The 22,410-nt window shown below is 38.7% G+C and overlaps 1 protein-coding gene across 16 annotated transcripts in view; it reads left to right on the forward strand.

Annotated features, from left to right (window-relative positions):
• The window catches only part of CADM1 (cell adhesion molecule 1), a 325,552-nt gene that overhangs the window by 89,919 nt on the left and 213,223 nt on the right, over positions 1 to 22,410 (forward strand). Inside the window, exons 1-2 of one of the 16 annotated variants that reach the window (XM_038536077.1) lie at positions 1,036 to 1,063; positions 9,425 to 9,475. The exons of the other annotated variants lie outside the window; for them this stretch is intronic. Coding sequence (XP_038392005.1) covers positions 1,051 to 1,063; positions 9,425 to 9,475 — 64 coding nt within the window. The 5' untranslated portion in view covers positions 1,036 to 1,050. Of the gene's footprint in view, positions 1 to 1,035; positions 1,064 to 9,424; positions 9,476 to 22,410 lie in introns of those variants that run through there. 16 annotated transcript variants of the gene reach the window in all.

The following is a 22,410-nucleotide window of genomic DNA, read 5'->3' on the forward strand; positions in this document are numbered from 1 at the left end:
TGACTTTGTATTTGTTTTGTTTTTGTTTTTGTTTTTTCATCAGACTCCAGTTCTGTTTGGAGAAATAAAGCTTCAGCAACCTAAAGAAGTGCTGGTTTGCCAGTGAGGGTTTATATAAAATTATGGGCGACAAGTGACTGATGCTTAACTTTCCTTCTGTAAAGCTCTTCTAAAGTAGAATTTCCATTGTCTTTACTTCCTTGACCACAGGGAGTTGCAGTTTCTGTTAATTGTTTATTTTAAGGGTGAAATTAAATCAGACTGGATGGGGTCACCATGGGTAGACTTGTTTTGCTGTTTAAATCTCATGTGGGAGTTTGGAGTGAGGCTCTTCTAATTCTTGGCATATTCCAGTTTTTATTAGGTTTAAAATATAAGCATTTCCTACCATTCCATAACTAAATATAGTAATGAAATTTTATCTGAAGTCAGGAACATTATCCAAATCTGATTTGATGTGTGTAGGACACTGCACATTCATTGAGTGGTACAGATTGTGTTAAATGGGCCTGAAATAATGTTCAGGAAGGAGAATCACTTTCTATTCTTCTTGACACAGTTTGTCACAGATCTGCATTCCTAATCCCCATCTCGTTAGTGTAGCACTTGTATTTTTCATTTCCAGTCTTATGCAAATATTCTCGTTTTCCTTGATTGGGTTTACATGACTGCATTGTAATTATAGACTAGGTGTTATTAATATGTACGATTAAAAACGTGTAATTAATGTGTAATTACACAGTCAAAAGTACACCAGAACTGGGCTCTATTCTGATTTATTGTATAGGTGCTTGCATACACAAAGACATAGTTAGGATTTTATGCTTAACATTTACTCCCACTGTAAATCTGTAGTAGTTTGTCACCAAGGTATATGCTTTTTTTCATTTGAGTACAGGAGAAGCATTTTTACGGTCATGGGAGCACGTGGATTGTCTTTTACTGGGGGTATATCAGCTACTCTACCCGGAGAACTCACAGAAGAAAAGTTAAGTGTGATGCCACGGCGCTGAGTGTGTGAACACAATGCTACGCTAACCATACTCAAGGATGCACCGATTTTGTATGTACTTTTTTTAAAGATGTTATTTATTTATTCATAAGAGACACAGAGAGAGAGAAGCAGAAAGAGAAACAGACTCCCTGGGGTGAGCCTGATGTGGGACTCGATCCTAGGACATGAGCCAAAGGCATACCCTCAATCACTGAGCCACCTAGGTGTCCCTTGTATGTATTCTTAATTTTAATTGGTCACCTATTTTAAGCTTCATGTTAAACTCTTTTATTTATTTATTTTAAAGTCTTTTATTTTTAAGTCATCTCTACACCTAATGTTGGGCTTGCTTAGAACCCCATGATCAGGGTTCTTGGGTGGCTCAGTCCATTAAGCATCTGCCTTCATCTCAGTCATAATCCCAGGGTCAGGGGATCAAGTCCCATGTTGGGTTCCCTGCTCAATGGGGAGCCTGCTTCTCCCTCCCCTTTTGCCCTCTCTGCTTGTGCTCTCTCTAATAAATAAATAAAATCTTAAAAAAAAGATCCCCGAGATCAAGAGTCACAGGCTCCTCCACTGAGCCCTAAACTCCTCTTTTAAATTCCCTTTTTCTTTCCCATCTTTTATGTTTGATGACTTTCCCTCTTAGCTTAATGAATCCACTTTCAGCATCTTAGAGGACCTTTCTTCTTTCTGTGCTCCTGGGTCCTAGTCCTTGTGCACCTTCTGTAAAACACTGTAAACAAGGTATGATGAGGTCTATGCTTCTTGATCAGCCATTCTTCTATTGCTCTTTCCCATGCTTCTCTCTACCCGCCACAACTTCTTGACTGTTTCTTTTCCTTGGAGAGCAATTTTGGATTAAACTGCACCAGAATAGAAAACGCGTGAGTACCGAGCATCCTAAAGGAGTGAAGGGGGCTGGTGGATGCGAATGAGAAGACTGAGATCCGGATCTGAGGGAGCAAGTAGGGTAACTGAGGTTGATGCGGGGACATACCCTTTCCTCAGATAATTGTGCTGGCCACAGCCCTCAGCAGAGAGAAGCCAAGGAGTGCAGTTTCAAAGAGGCTGCAAATGGCAACAGAAGGCATGCTTATGTGTGGCGTCAGTAATGAGCAAAGTAGTCCAGGTCACAGTTGATTGGAGTGCACTCAAAACCTTGTGTGGCATGTTGTTCTCAGTGTTTTGGTTAGAATGTTGGGGATGGCCCAAGAGCTCAATAACTACTAGCATATAATTTTGATTCGAGTGCTTAAGTAGTTATGCTTTGCTGAAACACACACACACACACACACACACACACACACACACACAACACAACACATGAGCATTAAAAGTTGACTTGGATCCCGCATTGGGCATGTTTCCAGGGGGGACCTGGGAACAGATGTGTTGTCTGCTCTGAATGCATTGGGATCCATCCATGTTTTGCTTACAGACCCCCTTCTGTCTGGTGCACTCTGCCCTCTAAAAGCTTCCTGAATTGCTTTGTAAACAAGGCAGCTACTACAGCTGCAACTGTTGGGTTTGGACTTTTGCCAGCTTGAAATTTATCCCTGCCCTAATGCTATATATCTGGGAGCAGGCAGTGGATTTTTTTTTAAGCATATGGAAGCATTCCCTGAGGAAGATTGTGTTGGGGGTTCAAGGGGCTCGGGTTCCCTAAGACCGCATGCATTTTCCATGGATTTATGTTGCCACCGGGTCAGTTTTCAGCACCTTTGGCTTACTCTTCCCTGGTTACTTAGTTGGGTGGCTGCTTCATTAAAAACCCATAATTCCGCGGCCTTTATCTTGGTGGGCCCCTGGGGTTCAAGAGGACTTGATTCAGTGAGTGAATGAAGATGGTTTTTCAAGATTCATTTCTTTGGTATGCTAATACTTACCAAGGAAATAAGAGAAAGACCAAACAAGAGGAAAACCCAAAAAACAAAAAAGGGATAAAGCAGAGAATGCGATTTCTGAGGAAATCTTGTTTGGGGATTAGCCCTACCTGCTAGTTGCTTCGGTGACTGGAGGCTGCACGGATTTCAGGATTTCACGTTTCCTTTGTACACAAAGAGGGGTTGCTGCGCTGTCTTTGAGTGCCCAGATGCCGGTATGCTGGCAGAAATCGAAGTTTTGCTTTATTATATTCTTGCCTTGTTGATGAGTTTTCCATGTAAGCTTCTTTCTTTGTCCTTTCTTATCTAGTCTTTGAAGCCTTCTGCTCAGGTGGGCTCCTTTATGCCTTCTCACTAGATCAGGATTTTTTTTTAATGTTTGTTGTTCATCTCTTCCATACACTTGACAACTTCCTGGGTGGCTTTGCTGACCCCTTGAACCGATGGTGTGTTACACCATGCATCTAGAGTTCATATTTGCCAGTCTGTCTGCTCTTGGTTTGTTTCCTATTACCAGATTAGAACTAAAATCTATTTCATTTTAGTAGCAGCAGAAAGCACACAATCTTGAAGTTCCTGCCAATGTTCTCTTTCTGGAACAACATCAAAATGTAACTTTTTTGTTGGAAGAAGTATTTTCCTGGCCAACATCTCCCCCCAACCCCCAGCCTCTGGGTTGATAGCATTGACTTCTTGTGTGTCAGGGTTATGATTATTTAGGAGCCCTTCCACGTGAGAGTGATGTCTTCACTAATTTTCTTGGAGCAGAATTGATTCTGAACGTGTGCTGGAGGGAAGAGCTGTACGGCACCTTCGTGATGCAGTCTGGCACAGTGAAAGGATTACATGAGGTTTCCCAGGATTAGATGGGGGGGCACAGTCTTCCTCTGTCCTGTAATTTTAGCTCACTGGCCAGTGCAGTTGTGAACTTCCCCACAGCTTTTGGCTGCCCCTCGTCTGAGAGGAGTGCTGGCCTGCAGAGTGGGAGCAGGATCCAGGCCTTCATTGATTTATTCCTTTTGGTTTCCGTCCCAGAGCTTGAGCTGTGCAGAGATTTCAGCTGATCAGGGACAGCCAACTAGCTGTAGTAGAAAGAAATGGGCTGTTGTGCTGGGGAAGAATCTGTTGTTTGAGGATCTAAAATTGACACATTTTTCTGTAGGCAGAGGAAAGTAAATACAAGATCGGGCTGTTGTTATTTTCCAAGGGGATGTTCTTACTTCATTCTTATGCCCAACGAACAGTGTGGCTTTTGTTCGAAGGTGTTGTTGATACCAACATTTACCGCCACCTTCCAAATTTCTTCCAAGGGCTCCGTTGGAAAAATGGACTTCAGGCTGACACTTTTCATTCAGCTTCTGAGCCCACAGGCATGTCTTATCCCACCCTCCTCACCACCCCCACAGGCCCCCAGAGTGAGAAGAACATTCTAGAAGCTTGATGGTTAAGAGGATTATTTGCCATTTACAGGTGCTTGTTTAATATACAAAAACGAAAACTCTGACTTTAGACAACAGCCAGTCATCTCAGAGCTAATCTTGAAATAAGAAAATCCTGGCACGGGATTTTGAAACAATCCTAATGTCGACCATCAGATTTTTGGGGGACACATGTAGGGTTTTAGGTGGTGTTTGAGAATGAATGCTCCAGCCTTTCCACACCAAGGTGCCTTGGCCCACACTTGGTACCTGTGTTCTGGTTCTGTTTCCTTACAAGCGGCAACAGCATTTCAATTGCACTGTCACCGGGTTCCACTGCAAAGACAGTAAGCCAAGATTAGAGGGAGGCAGAGAACTGAATCATTTTCCTTCCTGAAATTACTATGTAGGAGAAATGGGGTTAGGTCCCCGGCCTTTCGCTAACATTATTAGCCAATGGAGCTCATCGTCTTTGTAAAGGGAAGGAAGCAGATAGGTGAGTGGGGTCCTTTTAGCCTTCCCCCAACCTCTAGCACTCTAAGGCCAGAGTGTATTGACTTTCCAGGTGGGGACTCTTTACAGTAGCTTGTGGGGGAATTCAGAAGCAGTAGCATCTAATACTGTGATATGGAAAAGTGCCTTTCTTACACATATAAACCCTACACGAGATTATTAAATTTTTATCAGGCTTTCTCAACCGTGGGGTATTTCACAATTATAGATCACTTTTCAACACACAAATTGCATAGTTATGTATAACCTGACATTTATTACGGAAAATGCAATTTTATTTGGTTGTTTAATCTTCATTAAAGGCATCATAAATGATCTGATTTTTTTTTAATCAAAGCTCTTTAAAACATCTTAACATCTTAAATATATTTTAGGGTGTAGCATACTCCAGAGGGATTTGGTTAAGATTTTTCTGAATAGAAAGCCTTAAGGAAACAACTGAATATATGAATAATGAGGGAGGAAGTATTTGGATATTTTTAAGGAAACAAAAGGCAGTTTTTTTCCTTAGAATGTGGGATCTAAAGATACCTTGTGTGTTTTTATACCAAGGTAAAAATTCAGAAAAGAGAAATAACAATGGAAAAACTGCAAAGACCCATCAGAGTTAGGCAAAATCCAACTGAAGAATCTTATAACAGTAAAGGCCTATATTATATATAATCTTTTTGAAATGATGCATTTTGCGTTTATGGAAAAGCTTATAGAAAGTAGCATAGGAGGCATCTGGGTGGCTCAGTCAGCTGAGCGTCTCTTAATTTTGACTTATTCAGTTGAGCATCTCTTAATTTTGCGAATTCAGAGTCTGGGATCAAGCCCCACATCAAGCTCCATGCTCTGGAGAGTCTGCTTGGGATTCTCTCTCTCCCTCTGTCCCTCAGATGTGTGCTTTCTCTTTCTCTCTCTCTCTCTCTCTCTCTGGAAAAAAATTATATGTACCATAGGAAATAACCACACCTAGCTTTGCCACATTTTCTTATCACATTTTAGAACTTTTTTTTTTAAATTTTTTTTCACATTTTAGAACTTTACAGTGTGTGCAGACTATTACATTTACCTCTCCCTCCCCTCATTTCCCATCCTTCTTCCAAGTGTTAAACTATAGTGCCGGATTTAGTGTCTATTACATCCATATCTGTTCTGTTTTAGTCCTTTTTCCACAAACACGTGTTGCTATGTAGTATGCTTTGCTTTTTTTTTTTTTTTTTTTTTTTAAGATTATATTTGACAGAAAGTGCACAAGCAGTGGGAGAGGCAGAGGGAGAGGGAAAAGGACACTCAATGCAGGGCTCAATCCCAGGATCCTCAGGATTCTGAGATCATGACCTGAGCTGAAGGCAGATGCTTAACCAACTGAGCCATCCACTAGCCCTGCATGGTTTTAATAAATTATTAAACCTAATAATATACTACTATGTTGCCATATTCTGAAATCTGCTTTTTAACTTTTCCCTGTATTTGTAAGATTTAATCATTTTGATGCTGGTAGCTCTAGTTTATTTATTCTCACTACTGCGTATTACTCCATTTTGTGGCTATACCACGGTCATTTTGTACAAAATGAGCTTCTAGCTCCCTTTTAGTGTTGGATTCTGATCCCTGGTGCTATAGTGAGCATTCTTGTATATATTTTCCTGTGTATGTCTTCTACTCTTGAACATCCGTAGGAGTTTCTCTAGGGTAATACCCAGAAGTGGAGGTACTTTGGACATCTCAACTTCCTTAGATAAATCTCTCCCCCTCTGACAATCGTGATTGCACCCACGGATGCTCTCCTAGGCACTGTGTGTCAGCTCCTGTAGCTTTCCATCTCCTATGCTGGTATTGCCAGATGAGAAAATTTTTGCCAATTTGGTGGTAGTGAAAAGGTACCTTCTAATTTATATTTTCCTCACTCGTGTGGTTGAGTATCATTTTATATTTATTGGCCATTTGGGTTTTCTTCTGTCAGTTGCCTGATCAGATCTTTTGTCTGTTTTTCTATTGGATTGTTTTGTCTTTCTTTTTGATATGCAGAAACTCTTTATATTCTGAATACTAATCTTTTGTCTTGTCAGATATGTGCATTTCAAGTCTATGGCTTGCTTTTTCTTTGTTTATGCTGTCTTTCCTACAAAAGTTGTTAATTTTAATGTAGGCACACTCAAGGTCATCAAAATGTTCTCTTATTTTCTTCCCAAAATAGTTTTGGAATTTTGTTTTTTACTTTTAGTTGACAAATTCTTGTGTATAGCTTGAAGTAAGGATATAATTTTAGTTTTTTTCCAGGTAGGTATCTGATTGTCTCAGTGCCATTTTTGTTTTTTAAATCATTTCTACGAAATGCTTTTTATTGATTTTTTTTTTAAAGTAAACTCTATGCCCAACGTGGGGCTTGAACTCTTGACCCTGGAGATCAAGAATAGCACGCTCTACAGATGAGTCAGCCAGGCGCCTTGCTTTTTGTTTAATTTTTAAAAACAATTTTAACTTTAAAAATTTCAGAATTACAGAACAGTTGGAAAAAGAAACCAATTCCCCTGGACCTTTCATCCAATTTCTCCAAATGTTAACACCTAGCACAGTAGGGCTATGGTGGTATCTACCTTGCTTCTCCATGTTAAAATCAGTTTCCCTTTACAATTTTAACATCCTCTCTTGCTTGTGGTGTTTACCAAGTGACTTTTCTGTTTTCATCCTTCTTCCTACATCTACTTTCTGGAATTCTGCAAGCACCATTTATTGACGAGTCCATTTTTTTTCTTTACGGATTTTATCCTGTTACTGACTATACTATACTGACTTAAAAATCCACATCTCTACTAGAATCTGCCAGGTCTTTTTCTTTAGGGGTTTGTACCATTTTGCCTTCCCACTAGGAGGGTACAAAGATGCTGTTGCCCCTTTAGCCTCCTAAACAGAGGATGTTGTCAAATTTCTGGATTTTTGCCAATCTGATCAGTGAAAAATGCATGCACGTCTCTTAGTATGAGTAATGTTGAGCATCTGTTCACGTGTTTGGCGCCATTTTCACTTACTCTCTGTATATTCTCTGCTCTTTCATCAGTTTTTCTTTGGGGATGTTGGTTTTTTGTTTTTGTTTTGTTTTGTTTTTGATAAATTCTTTTAGGAGTTCTTTGTATCTAAGGTTTTTAAAAATATTTATTTATTTGACAGAACAAGAATGTGCACACAAGCAGGGGGAGCAGTAGACTTGCCACTGAGTGGGGAGCCCCAACATGGGGCTTGATCCTAGGACTCTGGGATCGTGACCTCTTAACTGGATGAGCTATCCAGACTCCCAGAGGGATATTATTTCTTTGTAAAAAGTTGCAAATATCTTTTTCAAGTAGGTTGTTTGTCTTTGGGTGGATGGCACTTATTGCTATGCAAAATATTTTTATTTTTAGATAGACTTTCATGTAGACAAGTTCTTTTTCTTATTTCTGGACCTGTCTTTCCTCACCATTTAAAATGGGATTCAATCAAATTCGTTTTTTCAATAATTGTGATTTTATTTTTCAATTTAGATCTAGGATCCATTTAGAATTTATACAATGTGGGATATGGATGCAATTTTAATTTTTTCCAGTGGTATCTAATTGTCCAACCATTTCTTAAAAAATTCATCTTTTTCTCCACTGATTAGAGATGTTAACTTATCATATACTAATTTTCCATGTATACCTGGTTTGGTTTCTGCAGTTTCTGAGCTATTTGTTTTGTTCTATTTGTTTTGTTTTATGCAACAAAACCATGGTATTCTTATAGAAGGTTTCTTCCTTTTTTTTTTAAGCTTTCTAATAATATGTTACCTAGTAGAGCTCCTCTAGTAGAGCTCCTTATCTCAACATACAATAGACACATGGACAGGAACGGACACACAGATAGACACACACACACACACACACACGCACCCCTTTTGTTTTATAGGTTTTCCTGATAATTCTTTGTTTGGTTTGTTTGTTTGTTTGTTTGTTTTTTAACTTATTTAAAATTTGAATGTTCTAACAGATCTAGTTGGCATCCAGATAGTTGTCATTTCTTTGTTATTTCCGGAGACTTTCTTTGCTACCTAGTCTTGACCGAGTTTTCACATGTCACATATGTTAAAAAAGAATATACCTTTTGTATTCGCTGGATGCAGTTTTGTACACATATTACACATCTTTTTTTTAGGAATTTAAAGTTTTTGTGGGATTCTGAAGCAGTCTGAAGCATATTTAAGATTAAGGGCTATTGTACAGTCTGGTGTCATATCAGATGTTTGCCATATAGGGTCACTGGGAAAACTGCAAGAAGGCTTTGAACCCACTGAAGCTATATGAGAGAGGTGTCTGTATTAATTTTCTGGAGAAGAGGACTCATTAGTCTTTTAAAGATGTTGTAGCATCTCAAGAACAAAAAAGTATTCAAGGAGAATGTGGGAAAAAGACCAGAATTGAAGTACTCTGTAACAAAAAAATACGAGATGGCCTTTAAAAATTCAAAGAGATGAAGAAATTGCTCTCCTTCTATTATTATGCTCAGATTATATTGATTATAAAATGAAAGTAATTTTAATATTTCTGTAGACAAAGTTTCTAAGATGTCAGCATCTGCATTTACAATGTTTTCTCTCCTCTTTCTTTTAGGTAAGTGGCCATCTTATGCTTGGATACATCAACTTCAGAATGGATGGATGTGTAAGGCTCCATCCCTTGTCTCTGATGCTGTGGTTGTAAGTTATGGTTGAGATATGTTCTCTGGTTTGGTGTGGCAAAAGGGATTGTCTTTTGACAAAAGAAGCTAGATCATTTCCTGTAAATCCTTTGCCTTTTAACTTGCTACATGTGTTTTGTCAAGAACACTTTGTATATGTCATTTCTGAGATTACACAGGAGAACAGAAAGACATGGTTCCTGCTTTCAGGAAGACTGGATTTTGGTATAGCAGAAAAGATCATGGGTTTTGGCGTTGTATTGAGTTTAACTTCTACTCTTCTATTACTAATTGTTGGATATCTTTTTCTTCCTCTATTTCTTTATTTCTCAAGTGGGTATAATGATGCCTACCTTGTAGATTGCTGGGAGGATGAACACAGGTAATTCTGTGCTTATCAAACTGTTCCAATATATGGATTTTTCCCTCATTTCATCTTTTCAACTCCAGCTCTTCATCCAGGAGGAAACAGCAAGGTCTAGAAAGCAGGGCAATAGAGACCAGCTCTCTTCCTCTTATCTGAAGAGTCTTTGGCTGAGATTTAGGAAATCTGGGAGACCAGGCACCAAAGGATTTCGTGAAGGAATCTGTAGTGAGTCTTAAGAAGGCACTTTCCCAAAGCCACAGACATCCCCTTGAATTTCATAGATATGTTGGAAAAGCTTAGATAAGTGCAGCTTAGGTATTGGTTCACAAGTGGCTCTAGGAATTCCCATGAATATGCTAGTACATTATGTTGGGAAAGTGTTCCTTGGTTTAATCTAAAATGGAATTCAAACAAATGACTAAAGAATGTAAGCTGAGGTCTTTTGATCTCATGTGATTCTTTAAATAATTGTCCCATTGTTGTGTCCAAAGTTATCTAGCCATCTAGCATAGTAAACAGATGAGCCGATAGTCCCTGAGAAGGGGAAGTATACACAGTCTGGTTTGGAAAGTGGGAAGAGAACAGGGTCAGAGTTGGAAAAACATAAATCAGAAAGGCAGAGGGAAACACAGGCATATGGGTAGTGTGGCTTGCACGGCTCAGGTACCTCTTACCCATGGCAAAGGCCTAACTAGAAATGTCCGTCTCCAAGGAAAGGCTGGGGCCAAGGGAGACTACAGTTCATTGCACATTCAGAGATTAAAATATCTCTAAATTAGTTCCAGTGAATCATTTTAAATTATTTTAAAAGCTCTTTATATTTTAATCAGAGCCTATTCACGACCAGTTAATTTGGATGGCACGTTCTAAAATTACTTTCCTCCAATGATGTGTTGTACCATTGCCTTAGAATGCAGAAGCCTCATGGAAGAGGGGAGTGGAGAAGTCTGAAAGTACCAAGGAGCTGTCAGATGTTCACCAGTTTAAGAGTGGATTCAGATTTTGTTCTTGCCACCTGCTTTAGATGGGGTCATGTTAACCTTGCTACTTTCATGGAGGCAGCTGATGATTCCACAGGATGCCAGAGGTCTCATAGTACCCTCATTTCCCCCCAAAATTGAGGGAAGACTTTATGCTCTGGCATGGCTTAGTACATGCTTTTGTATTCGAGTGTAGTCTTTGATTTAGGGAAGGACTGCTTTAGCAGCCCTGGACGTCTCAAAATGTGTTTTCACCATTTTGCTGATCTCTTCTGCAGTTGGTAAAGTCACGGGCCTTGCTAAGAAAAGTTCTAACTGCCTAGAATACTTCCTTAGTCATTATGGTAAATCTACTGTCACGTTAGAAGAAAGGCTTTATCCCTTGTGCGTATTAGCAGGACCATTCTACAGTGACCATCCTACATCTTGACACGTAGACTTTCCATGGTGGAGAGAGCAGCGTCCTCTTTGCAGGAATGGTTTCTTCTACAGTTAAGTTAACTGAGGCAGAGAAACTGGTAATGTTCAGTATCACTATGCTTTTCCCCAGAAATGTTGGCTCAAGATACCAGAATCCATCTTGGGATGTTGTATATTACCCATTAGCTCCCAATCTTCTGCAGGGAAAGAATTAAAATAGAAGAAAGGGATGGACAGGATGGATTTTTAAAATTACAGCACTGAGTAGCAACTGCTAGTCAAGAATTTTTTTGGCAGTTTGTTAGAATCTCATTTTAAAGCAATAACACACTCAGAGTTGTATTCAAACACTGAGATAAATGCATCAACCTAAATTCATGGTTTTGTTTTTTTCCATGTCGCTGCTAATTATTGAACATAACGAGGCTTATTCATAATTTCTTTTCTCCTGCTTGATAGCCGTAATCCTGCATTTGTGCTGCTGTCATTCCCATGGTAACAGACTACTGTCTGAAGCATGAGATTATTAAATCCAGAACAGTACATTAAAATAATGCTAAGGTTCTGACTTACAGAGGGACTTTCACACAGGGGCAAACTTCAAAAAAGGGAACACTTCTACAAAAGGCAATTTACTTGGCCAGTAATGTTTAGTATTCCCATAGCTGTTATGGAAGAGATTTGTTTGAATTATAGCTTCTTCCTTCCCAGCTCATCATCTCCTTTGGCTTTGCAGCCAAGTCTTAATCTGGTGTTTATGATGTCAGTCTGTTACCATGGGAGTTATTCTGTCACAGATGTATCGTGACTTCGGAGCACGATGGAGGCAGAAGAAAATTTAGGGTGAAAGGGAACAACTCAAGTTAATCTCTAGCATATCTGTTCTGCAGAGAAGTAGTCCCTTCACCTTTATGTGCTGTTTAAAAAAAAAAAAAAAGTTAGTTAAGCCATACTTTGTACAAGTTTGGCCCTTGAGAAATGTCACGGAAATCCCCCAAACGCCAAAAGCCAGCTCTCTGGAAAAAATGTTATGCAGCTGGACCTTTAGGTCTTTGAAGAGTGGTCAAGATTTGTGTTCTTAATCCTGTCCCACAGTAGCATAGCATGCCAATTGATACTCATTTTCCTGGTTTTCTCCTAAGAGAATTTCTTGTCTCTTAAATCTAGTGTGATCGCATGCGCAAGGACATACTTCTCGCCTTACGCCCTTTGCTTCCACCACGGTTAGCAACTGCGTCTTTACTATTCACGGAGATAGGTGGAAGCGCTGCCAAACAGAGAGGCGTCTCTGAAGCCAAATTTTGTAGTGCTCGTAAGCATGTTAGCATTATGGTCCCTCCGGGGCCCCTTCATCATCTGGTATCTGGGACATTCTCCCACTTGGATGGCATAAAAATAATCTATACTCTTTCCTGGGGATGAAAGATTTCTCCAGATTTAAGCTAAGTACACAGGTGGTGCTCTGTACATGATGAACTCTTTGAATGTCATGAACCAGTAGTACAAACAGAACACATGTACCTTCTTTTTTTTTTTTTTTTCTTTTTTTTGAGATACAGGGGATAGAAGGAGCTAGAGGGGAGGAAAATGTTATATAAGAAGTAAAGTCTTTTAGACTATGTTTAATATGTGCAATCAGAAAATTCACGCAATGAGTCTTTTTTTTAAATTATTGGGATTATAAGGCTTAGGATTTCCCTCTTTCCCTTTCTCCCTCTTTGAATTTAATAGAGGGTTTTAATGGCCCTTATTAGAAGAAAAAAACTAAGGTAAGCCAGGCCAAGCAAGTTCACATTCTTCAAGCATCTCTTTCTAATTGCTGCCAATTTGTCACTAGGAAGCTGTGGTAGTCACCTTGGAATCTGCATAGCCTCGCTTTGAGTTTGTAAGAAGTCTCTCTCCCTTATGCTGTCACCAGATCCACATCCTTCTTGAAGGGATAAGGCTGTGCAGTATAAACTCATGTCAGCATAATATGCCATGTACCTGGATAATGATTTTTTCAGTGTTTTGTTGAGCCAGCTTCAAGAACAACAGTGAACTATATGTGCAAGTGATTTTCTTCAAACAACAACAAACAAACAGAGTAATGCATTGGTTTAGTGTTTGTTTCTTTTTTTCTTTCTTCCTCCCCTTCTTCCTTTTTTTTTTTTTTTTTTTTTAACTCCTGGAGTAATATCTAGGGTAAACCTCAAAGGGGAGGGTGGAAGGATTTATTCGATTTCTATACTTTGTGTCCAAACCTCTGAGGAGCTACAAAAACTCTGGTTCCTGGTTTAATTTTCTGATTGTTTAGGGGTGTAGCCTGTGCTTTAGAATTTGTTAATGATCTCCAGAGGCTTCAAATATATACATAGACAAGTTTGGCAACCCATCGTTTTATAAATAGTAATGGCTGATAATCGAAATAGCAATGGCAAGTGTAAATATCACGGATGGGCTTGACTTTTCTAGACCTGCTTTGTCGCTCCTGATTTTATGTCAGGTCTTCCCAGTACTCACTTTCTCTTTCACAAACACATACCATTAGAAAGAATCCCAAAGTTGTGACCCACTGTCCGCCGCCCCCCCCTCCCTTCTTCTGGAATGAGGACAATGGATGAGCACTAACTACCTCTCTTGTTTTGACATGCTACCGTTATCTTAAAGAAAATTTAGCTCAAATTTTAGAAGGTATTGAATTAAGACTATGAAACAAACAAAAATTCACAGCAGCAAGTAGGGAAAAGAAACAGAATTCCACTGTATATCCTTGATTAGGAAATTGAACTTGAGTTTCTGACGTAGGTTCCACACTGTGTGCCTTGGTGCTCAGCCTGCATGCAGATCGTTTTCCTTTTGCTCTTTCTAAATGATGAGATGACATTAAAGAATAGTTGAATCATGTTTTCTTTTTTCAATATGTAATGCTAGAGGAGAAGAGAAAGATTTCTTCATCTCATAAAACAAAGTACGTTTGCAATAAAGTTCTGACTAACACTTAACCTGGCATTTTTTCATTTATCTTGGTTATTGCTTTTCACGTGTCTTGTGGTTCTTGTAAACATGATTTTCCCTCTGGATCTAGATACAAAGCAAAGGCTATAAAGGAAAGCGTTGGTATCCAAGCATCTTGCTTCTGATGTTTAGCCTTGAGAAATATATTTGAGCTTAAAAGAAAAGTAATAGGTATGCTTGAATTTTCTTACCTTTCCTTCACATTCTCTTTTACTGCACCTATGGAGAGCCCTAAAACTTGGTTTAGATAGAAATCTGATGTAATTTCATGAAGCAGTGCTGTCAGATGACTGCAAAGGATGTTCTTATTTCTGTTGACACAGTCTTGTAGATTTCCAGAGAGCATGTGCAGATGTTAGGTCTGTAGATCCGTATTTGTGAGCACGGAGGCACAACCGTCATCTGTTTTAAATGTTTGAGTTTACTTTAGAATAGTCCAAATGACAACTCCGCCTGTAGAGATTAAGAAAAGGGGCTTCTGTAAGAGCTTGGGTAGTTCTTTTCTTCTGACCATTCATAAAGATAGAGATACATTTTAAAGGCGGTAGAGTAGTTTTTATAAATTTAGCCTTTTCCTAGCAGATGATTTATCACTCTGATCAGGGACTAACTATATTTGGCTAATTTATTGAAAAGTCTTATCAATAATTTGAGTTTATGTTCGTAGCAAAGGACAGTGCTGATGCCACAAATGTCTTGATTTTCTCTTTTCAGGTTTGTTCCTCTTCAACAGCTATTTGAGTTAGGAAATAAAACGTGCAAGGTTCCCTGTCAAATTTCAGATTGAATTTTAAAAGAAAAATCGTAAGAATATAATTTTGGAATGAAAGGACCTTATAGCAGTTATTCAGAGCTGTGGTTTTCTATTTGCTGTTTTTTATTTAAAAGGGATTAAGGGTGTTCTATTTCTTAAAAATGCTGCTTCTGTGTTTTTTCAAATAGTGCTAACGTCTGCTGCTTTTTACCCCCCTAAGACTTTATTCTTCGTCTTCTTGCTAATAATGACAACTCTTAAAAGTGTATTTTATCCCAAGTCTTCCATGAAATCTTTCTTTCATTAAACTTTCTTCTGCTATAAAGATAGAACATGTTTATTTTAATAAATAAGAAAATCCATAAAAGTATAGTTTAGAGAACAAAATTCACCTATAATCCTACCACTCAGAGATAAATAGCTTTGACTTTTGATAATATCTTCTGCCTGCCTTTTACGATGCCCTGCATGGTTCAGAACAGATTTAGCTTGCTTTTATTTATTTCACTTTTTGGTCTTTATAAAAATTCTTCAAGCATACATTTTAAAGGCGGTAGAGTAGTTGATTTAGTGGATGTACCAAAATTGACTGAACTGTATCTCCATTGCTAATCCTCTGGATTGTTTCCAGAATTTGGCTCTTGTATTGTAAATAATGCCTTGATGAACATCTTTGATCTTGTCTGTATTTGGGTATTGCTTTGGAATGAGGTTTCACAATGACAATTCCTGGATTAGAGACAGGAACATCATTCAGTTCACAGTCTTATTTCGAAATCACTGTGGTGGTTTTCCGCTCACTGCTGCTGCCTGGGAAATGAGCATCTTTCTGTGCTGTTTGTTGCCTTGGGGAATCTTAGTTTTAGAAATCTTTGCTAATTACTTGAAGGAAGACCTATTGTTTTGTTTTAGTGTTTGATGTTAGTGAGTTTTCCCCAAATGTTGATTAACCTTTTCCTGTTCTTAGCAGTTGCTGAGTCAGCGCTTTCGTGTGTGTGTGTGTGTGTGTGTGTGTGTGTGTGTGTGTGTGTGTGTTTCTCCTTAATAAATGTGAATAGGCTTTTTATAGTAAATGTTAGAACCCTTTATCTGTCCTATTATAACTCTTTAAAGATTCTCTGCCTAATTTTTGCCTTTTCTGCTTGAATAAGAAGAGCTTTAAGAAATCATTTAGCTGGGACACCTGGGTGGCTCAGCGGTTGAACAGCTGTCTTTGACTCAGGTCATGATCCCGAGGTCCTGGGATCAAGTTCCACATTGGGCTCCCCGCAGGGAGCCTGCTTCTCCCTCTGCCTATGTCTCTGCCTCTTTCTCTGTGTCTCTCATGAATAAATAAATAAAACCTTAACAAAAAAGAAATCATTTAGCTTAATGAAGGATTCATTCATTTAACCAATGTTTACTGAATGTTTTCGATGTTTTATGTGCCAGGCATGAGGGTATATTAGTGAGCTAAACGGACCAATATGCCACCCCTGTAGAGCTTCTATTCAAGCAAAAACTCCTCTCGTGTTTTGAGGCTGAGAACAACCATAGAGAAAACCGAGCTCCATGAGAGGGATGGTGAGTGTTAGGAGCTGTCAGTTTTACATGGCATGGTTAGGATTGGGCATAATGAGACTAGGGCGCTAGGACAGGGTTTGGGACTATTGTTTTGTAGAATACTTGTTCATAACAGTGATATTGTCACTAGTCCTGTTTTGTCTTTTTCATAAATCAGACTGAATTCTGTGCCGTGCAGGTTCTCTCCTTTTTAGGATAACCAACAGGAACCACTGTGACCAGGAACTGTTCATTGACATTGCTGGAGGGTTTTGGAAGTGCAGACTTTTGAGTCTGAGTCAGAGATGCCCCTCAGACAGGTTCTGTAGACGTGAGTCGAGGGTTAGAAGAGGCAGGAAGTAAAACTGGAGTGATTTTGCTTACCACTTGGTAGAAATAATGTAATGTCATTGATTCTACACGGAGCCCTGGCATTTAGTGTTTTTAGAGGAAGACAGTAAGAAAAGTCATAGGAGTGAATTTTCACTTTTCATTATTTATATGTTGAAGTTGTTTCTTTCTTTATAGGTTGGAATTGCCTCTTCCCCATCATCCTCTTTTTCGCCTTCTCTACTTTTACTTCTCCCCCTTCTTTTCCTTAATTTTAGAATTTGATAGTATTACTGGGGGTTATTTCTGCTCTGGCATAACCGATGCAGTTTGCTTTTTGGAGCTGTGTCCAAGGCCATTCATATTTTCGAATGGGACTATGTTGTTTTGTCCTTTATCACTGAAGTCTGAAAGGCCATTGTAACTGTTTGGCTGATAAAGAACATGAACGCAAAGGAGAAGAAACAGTGGTAAACCAGTCAGCCTTCAGAGTTGTGCTGCCTTGAAAAGGAACACGGGATCATACAGAAGTTCGTTCTTTGGGTTCATTCAAATTGATGGATTCTTTAAATTGTATGTCTAATTGTACTCATTTTTTATAGTTTAGAATAGATAGGTTTAAGATTCTAGAAACTAATGAACATTGATTTCTTTCACAAGTTTGGAGACAATTGTTGATTCATAAAACATGACAGGAACTTTGGGTAATTGTCCATTGTAGGACTATCTTTCTTTGCATTTCTATTGCTTTGCTATCGGCAGTCATTAAATTGATTCAATTTGAAATCTGAATGAGAAATTAGTGTATTCTTATGAATGTGCCTCACATAAATTTTAAATGAAGTGTTTGACTTTTTATCCAAATCATATTGGCAAAAGAATTTTAATTATTGGCTGACTTAGGCAATTCAGTTGATGTTTTAAGATTACTCAAACCTGGTTATAGTAAGAAATAAATATAATTAGATGCTTACAAATGTGTAAATCTTAAACAGGAAGTGAGCTATAATTGTTTAATCAAGGGATTTCCTCTTTTTTGCCATGCACAGTTCTCTTAATAACCCCTTATTTAAAAAAAGAGCCTGACCTTTTGGCAGTGACCGTGGGAGACTCACATGCTCTTAGGAAAACTAAAACAGCACCCCCATTCATCTTCTTTCAGCTTTTCAGTTACAAAAACATTTATATCTCATCGTCACCTACTTTCAAAAAGTCTATCATCTGCCCTTCCTTCCTTCCCTTTCCCTACCGCTCTCTCTCCTTCCCTCCCCTTCCCTCCCCTTCCCTTCCTCCCTCCCTCTCTCTCCCTCAATGAATACTGCAGGGAACCATCTTGTGTAGAGACTGTTTCTCTAGACCGTGTTATTCAGCTGGTCCAGTTCTACCTGTAGAATACTAGTCACTGGCCAAGGGCTGAACCGAAGGATTTCAGCCTGAGCGTCTGCTCCCCATCATCTGTACGCCAGTGGTGAGCAGCGTGACTCTTGAGCCCAACAAAGTACAATGTTGTGAGATGACACCACCATTGCTCTCTGTCCTTGTAGGTGTCCTGCTTTTCTTTTCCCCTCCTATCAGGTGGGGTGAGGCAGGGTGTGGTGGGATGGCATGAAGGGATCCATCCTCTGATGGCTGAGAATAACGAGGCAGGAGCCACTTCTGGCTCATGAGTGTATGGATTTACAACTTTAAATAAGTTTTTCCAAGGACAGTCTCCTAGCATAAAGTCCCCTCTCTCGATCTCATTTCCCATCTTTGGGACCAGAAGTAGCTCAAATTAGATTTGGATAGTTGAGCATCCGCAGTAAGTATTGTTTACCTTATACAGCAGGTCTCCCTGAAGATTTTAAGTCAATTAAACTTAGTCCTATGCACATCTATTAAATTGTTGTTCTTAGAATAAAGCTTATTTTTTATCATAACGTTATTGTATAAACATTATATATTTAGAATATACAGAAAGCAGAAGGGGAAAAAAAAATCCTCCATAAGCTATCTCTGGGGGACAGATGACCAGCATTGACATTTTTCTCAGATTTCTTTCTAGCCTTTTTTCTAGGATTTGTTTTTCCTTTTCATCTGCCTCTTTTACCTACACATGATCATACTGTGTATATCTGTAATCATGTTGTTTTCAGTTAATACTGTTTTCAGTTGTTACTATAAACTTTTCATGCCCATATTTAAAGGCCACATAGTGTTATTTTGAATTTACATAAGATAATTTAAATAACCATTATCTATTTTTAAAAATTTTTATTTAAAGATTTATTTATTTCAGAAAGAGAAGGAGAGGGTGCAAGGGCAAATGTGAGCCAGGGGAGGGACAGAGGCAGGGCGGGGGTAGAGTGCCAGAGAGCTAGAGAGGAGAAGCAGACTTCCCACTAAGCGTGGAGCCCCACACAGGGCTCGATCCCATGACCCTGAGATCATGACCTGAGCCGAAACCAAGTCAACTACTTAACTGACTGAGCCATCCAGACACCCCTAGAATTCTTCGCTTTTATAAACAATGCTGTAATCCACATCTTTGCATAACATTTGTCTATGTGCAGGTGATGTTAATGGAAATAAGGTTATGAGATTAGGAACACTATGTGTCATTTTCCATTTATGGGTTGTGTGGGTGAGAAAGCCTTTTATTTTTCTAACTTTTTTGAGAAATTTTCAGATTTACTGAAAAGTTGCAGGAATAGTACCAAAAAAACGCCATATTTCTTTTATATAGATTTACCTCTTGGTGACCTTTTGCTCCTTTTATTTAAATGACATTTTATCCTTTGTGGTTATGAACACTTCTCCCCTCTTGTGCTCCATCTTTCTCTATGCATGTTTTTCTTGAATCATCTTGAGAGTAAGTTGCATATATCATGTCCCTTTGTCTCCACATACTTAGGAGGATTATTTCCAAAGAATAAGAACATTTTCATATGTAACTATGATACAGTGATCAAATTCAGAAAACTCAGTGTTGACATAAGGCTTTCTATCTTCTGTTCATATTTTCATTTGGTGAGTTGATCCAAGAGTATCCTTTAGAGCCTCCCCTGCCTGTCCAATACAACATCCATTCCAGGATCACCTACTGCATTCAGTTTTAATGTTGTTTTTAACAGAGGAACAGTTTTTCAGGCTGTCTTTGTCTTATAGGACATTGACATTGAAAAAAAAAATGGCCCCTTTCCCTTTTTTTAATAAAAGGTCCTCATTGGGCTTGTCTGATATTTTCTCCTAGTGAGATTAGGGATGTATTCCAGCTGGAATAGTACTTCAGTGATGTGTCCTTCTCAAGGAATTACATCTGGAGGCACCCAGTGGTGACCTTTGGTTATCTGGTCAAGGTGTTGTTTGATTTTTTTTGTTTGTTTGTTACTGTATAGTCATTATATTTTCCCTCAAAACTAATAATCAGTCTGTGGGGACAGACATAGTTTAAGATCATGCAGCTATCTTTTCAAATTTTTCTCCTTGGATTTAACTTCTGTTGCTGATTCTTGCAGGAACGAGGCTTTTCTATGATGATTTTGTGACTAATGCATCAACATTTACCAGTCAGTGGTTCCTTCCATCCATCTGTCTATCCATCATCTGTCATCTTTCTATCATTGGTATTGAATCATAGACTGCTTTTTAGTGTTTTATTATTTACTACTTCTCTTAAATATTTTTATGTTCAAGTTCTCCTAGATTTAATCAGTCAGTGGGAGCTCTTTGAGATTGTCTTTTGTGTTCTTTTGAGATGCTCCCATCATTTTTCTGAGCACCAACTTTTTTGCTGATACGACTTTCTAGGCTCATTGTGTACCTTCTCTGCTGTAGCCCTGTAATCAACCATTTCTGTGCCAATTTCTGGCTCCTTTTAGAGAATGGTTTTAGAAACCAGTATTGGGATGCCAGGTGTGCTCCTCCCTAATGGCATGGATTCCCTTGTGTGCCAGGGTAGGAATTCGTGAGGAAGAACACCACACACATGCGTGTGCACATGCTGTATTTTGAAAATCACGGACTCCTGCTGGTACTTCCAAGTCCAAACCATTCTCATAGGGTGCTTATCTCCATTCTATATTTAATTCTCCTTCCACAGTGAAAACCCTGGCTCCTAACACATTTATTCATTTACTCAGTCTTATAGCACATCTAAAAATAGGTTCAAAATTGTTTTACCCACATGACTATAGAAAACAAACCTTAAAAATATTCCGGATGTTTTTGCTATTTTCCCTCTATGCCTCCTGAACATAGAGTATATAGTAAAATACTGAGATCATTCTTGTTATTATTCTTTTTCTTCTCTCCCTTCAGAGTGATTGTGTTGTGAATTTGAAGTACTTTTGCCTTCATTTGCTTCAGTTTTGCTTTCAATTTTAGATCTTTATTTTTCTCCACTCTTGTTTGTTTAATATTAATTTTTGAATACGTAAAACACAAACCTGCTTCCCAAATTCCAAACTCTATATAAAGGTGTACTGAGGTGTGTATCCGCACAGGAAGTTGGTCCTTTAATCAAAGGAAATGTGGTTCATGCTCCGAAAGTTTAAAATCATCCTCTTTCTTCTTCTTTTTTTTTTAATTACACCTACTTTTTAAGAATTCAAAGAGAACAAAAGCCACACTTGACTCTTGGAGGCAGCCCGAGCATTTTGTATGGTAGAAAACGAGAAACCATTGGTTTTCAGAAGGGGCAAGTGCCCCATACTTCACAACATTGTCTTTCTTAGCTCCTTTGTCCATGTGTCTGGAGGACAGAGTTCTCTCATTCCATGCACTCTTGCCACCTGCTTGGCTTTTTTTTCTCTTTCTTGAACTCCTTTGTAAGCTTACCCATGATATTTTTACTCGTTTCTAGACTTCTAGTTGAACTCTGCAAACATCTTTGAGTGGTGGGCATATCAAGTGTGTGTATTTGTCAGGAGTTAGGCTCCAGATTAAATGTGTTTTCTTTAGAACGAGGCTTTAAATGTGTATTTATTATACAAGGCTGACCTACACTCCAGCTCCACGTGGGATGTAAATGTGTTCCTCCCATATTGGGTGGTGAAATTTATAGGTTTTCTTCAAATCTTTGTAATGGGTGGACCTTACCTGTGAGCCATTCTTTTATCTTCTTGTTTAAAATTGGTTAGTTGTGTGGCATGATGGACTCCCAACAATTAGTCCTACATGACTTAATGAACTGCCACACAGCTTCAGGGGAGATGGTGTTCCAAGACAGACCTTGATTTGTACAATTAGGGGCACAATAGACATTTTATCTTGTTGATTTTGGATTTTTTAATTGAAAACTTATCTGTTCCTTTAAGAACACATTTTCGAAAGTAAATATATGCTGTTCAGCTAGGTGGTAAAAACTAAAATGAGTATGAATGTATGTTTTCTGTGAGGGTTCTGAAAGCAATAATGGGATCTCTTTAAGCTCTACTGTATAGGAAGGTGAGCGATCCATCAAAAGCACTGTCTTGGATTCGGGTCTTCTATTTAGATTAGGAATGTTAAGAAAGATGGATGGTAAATGTCTTTTAGCTGCATTGTCCC

Source organism: Canis lupus, chromosome 5, assembly GCF_011100685.1.
Source record: "Canis lupus familiaris isolate Mischka breed German Shepherd chromosome 5, alternate assembly UU_Cfam_GSD_1.0, whole genome shotgun sequence".
In the NCBI taxonomy this organism is placed as follows: Eukaryota; Metazoa; Chordata; class Mammalia; order Carnivora; family Canidae; genus Canis; species Canis lupus.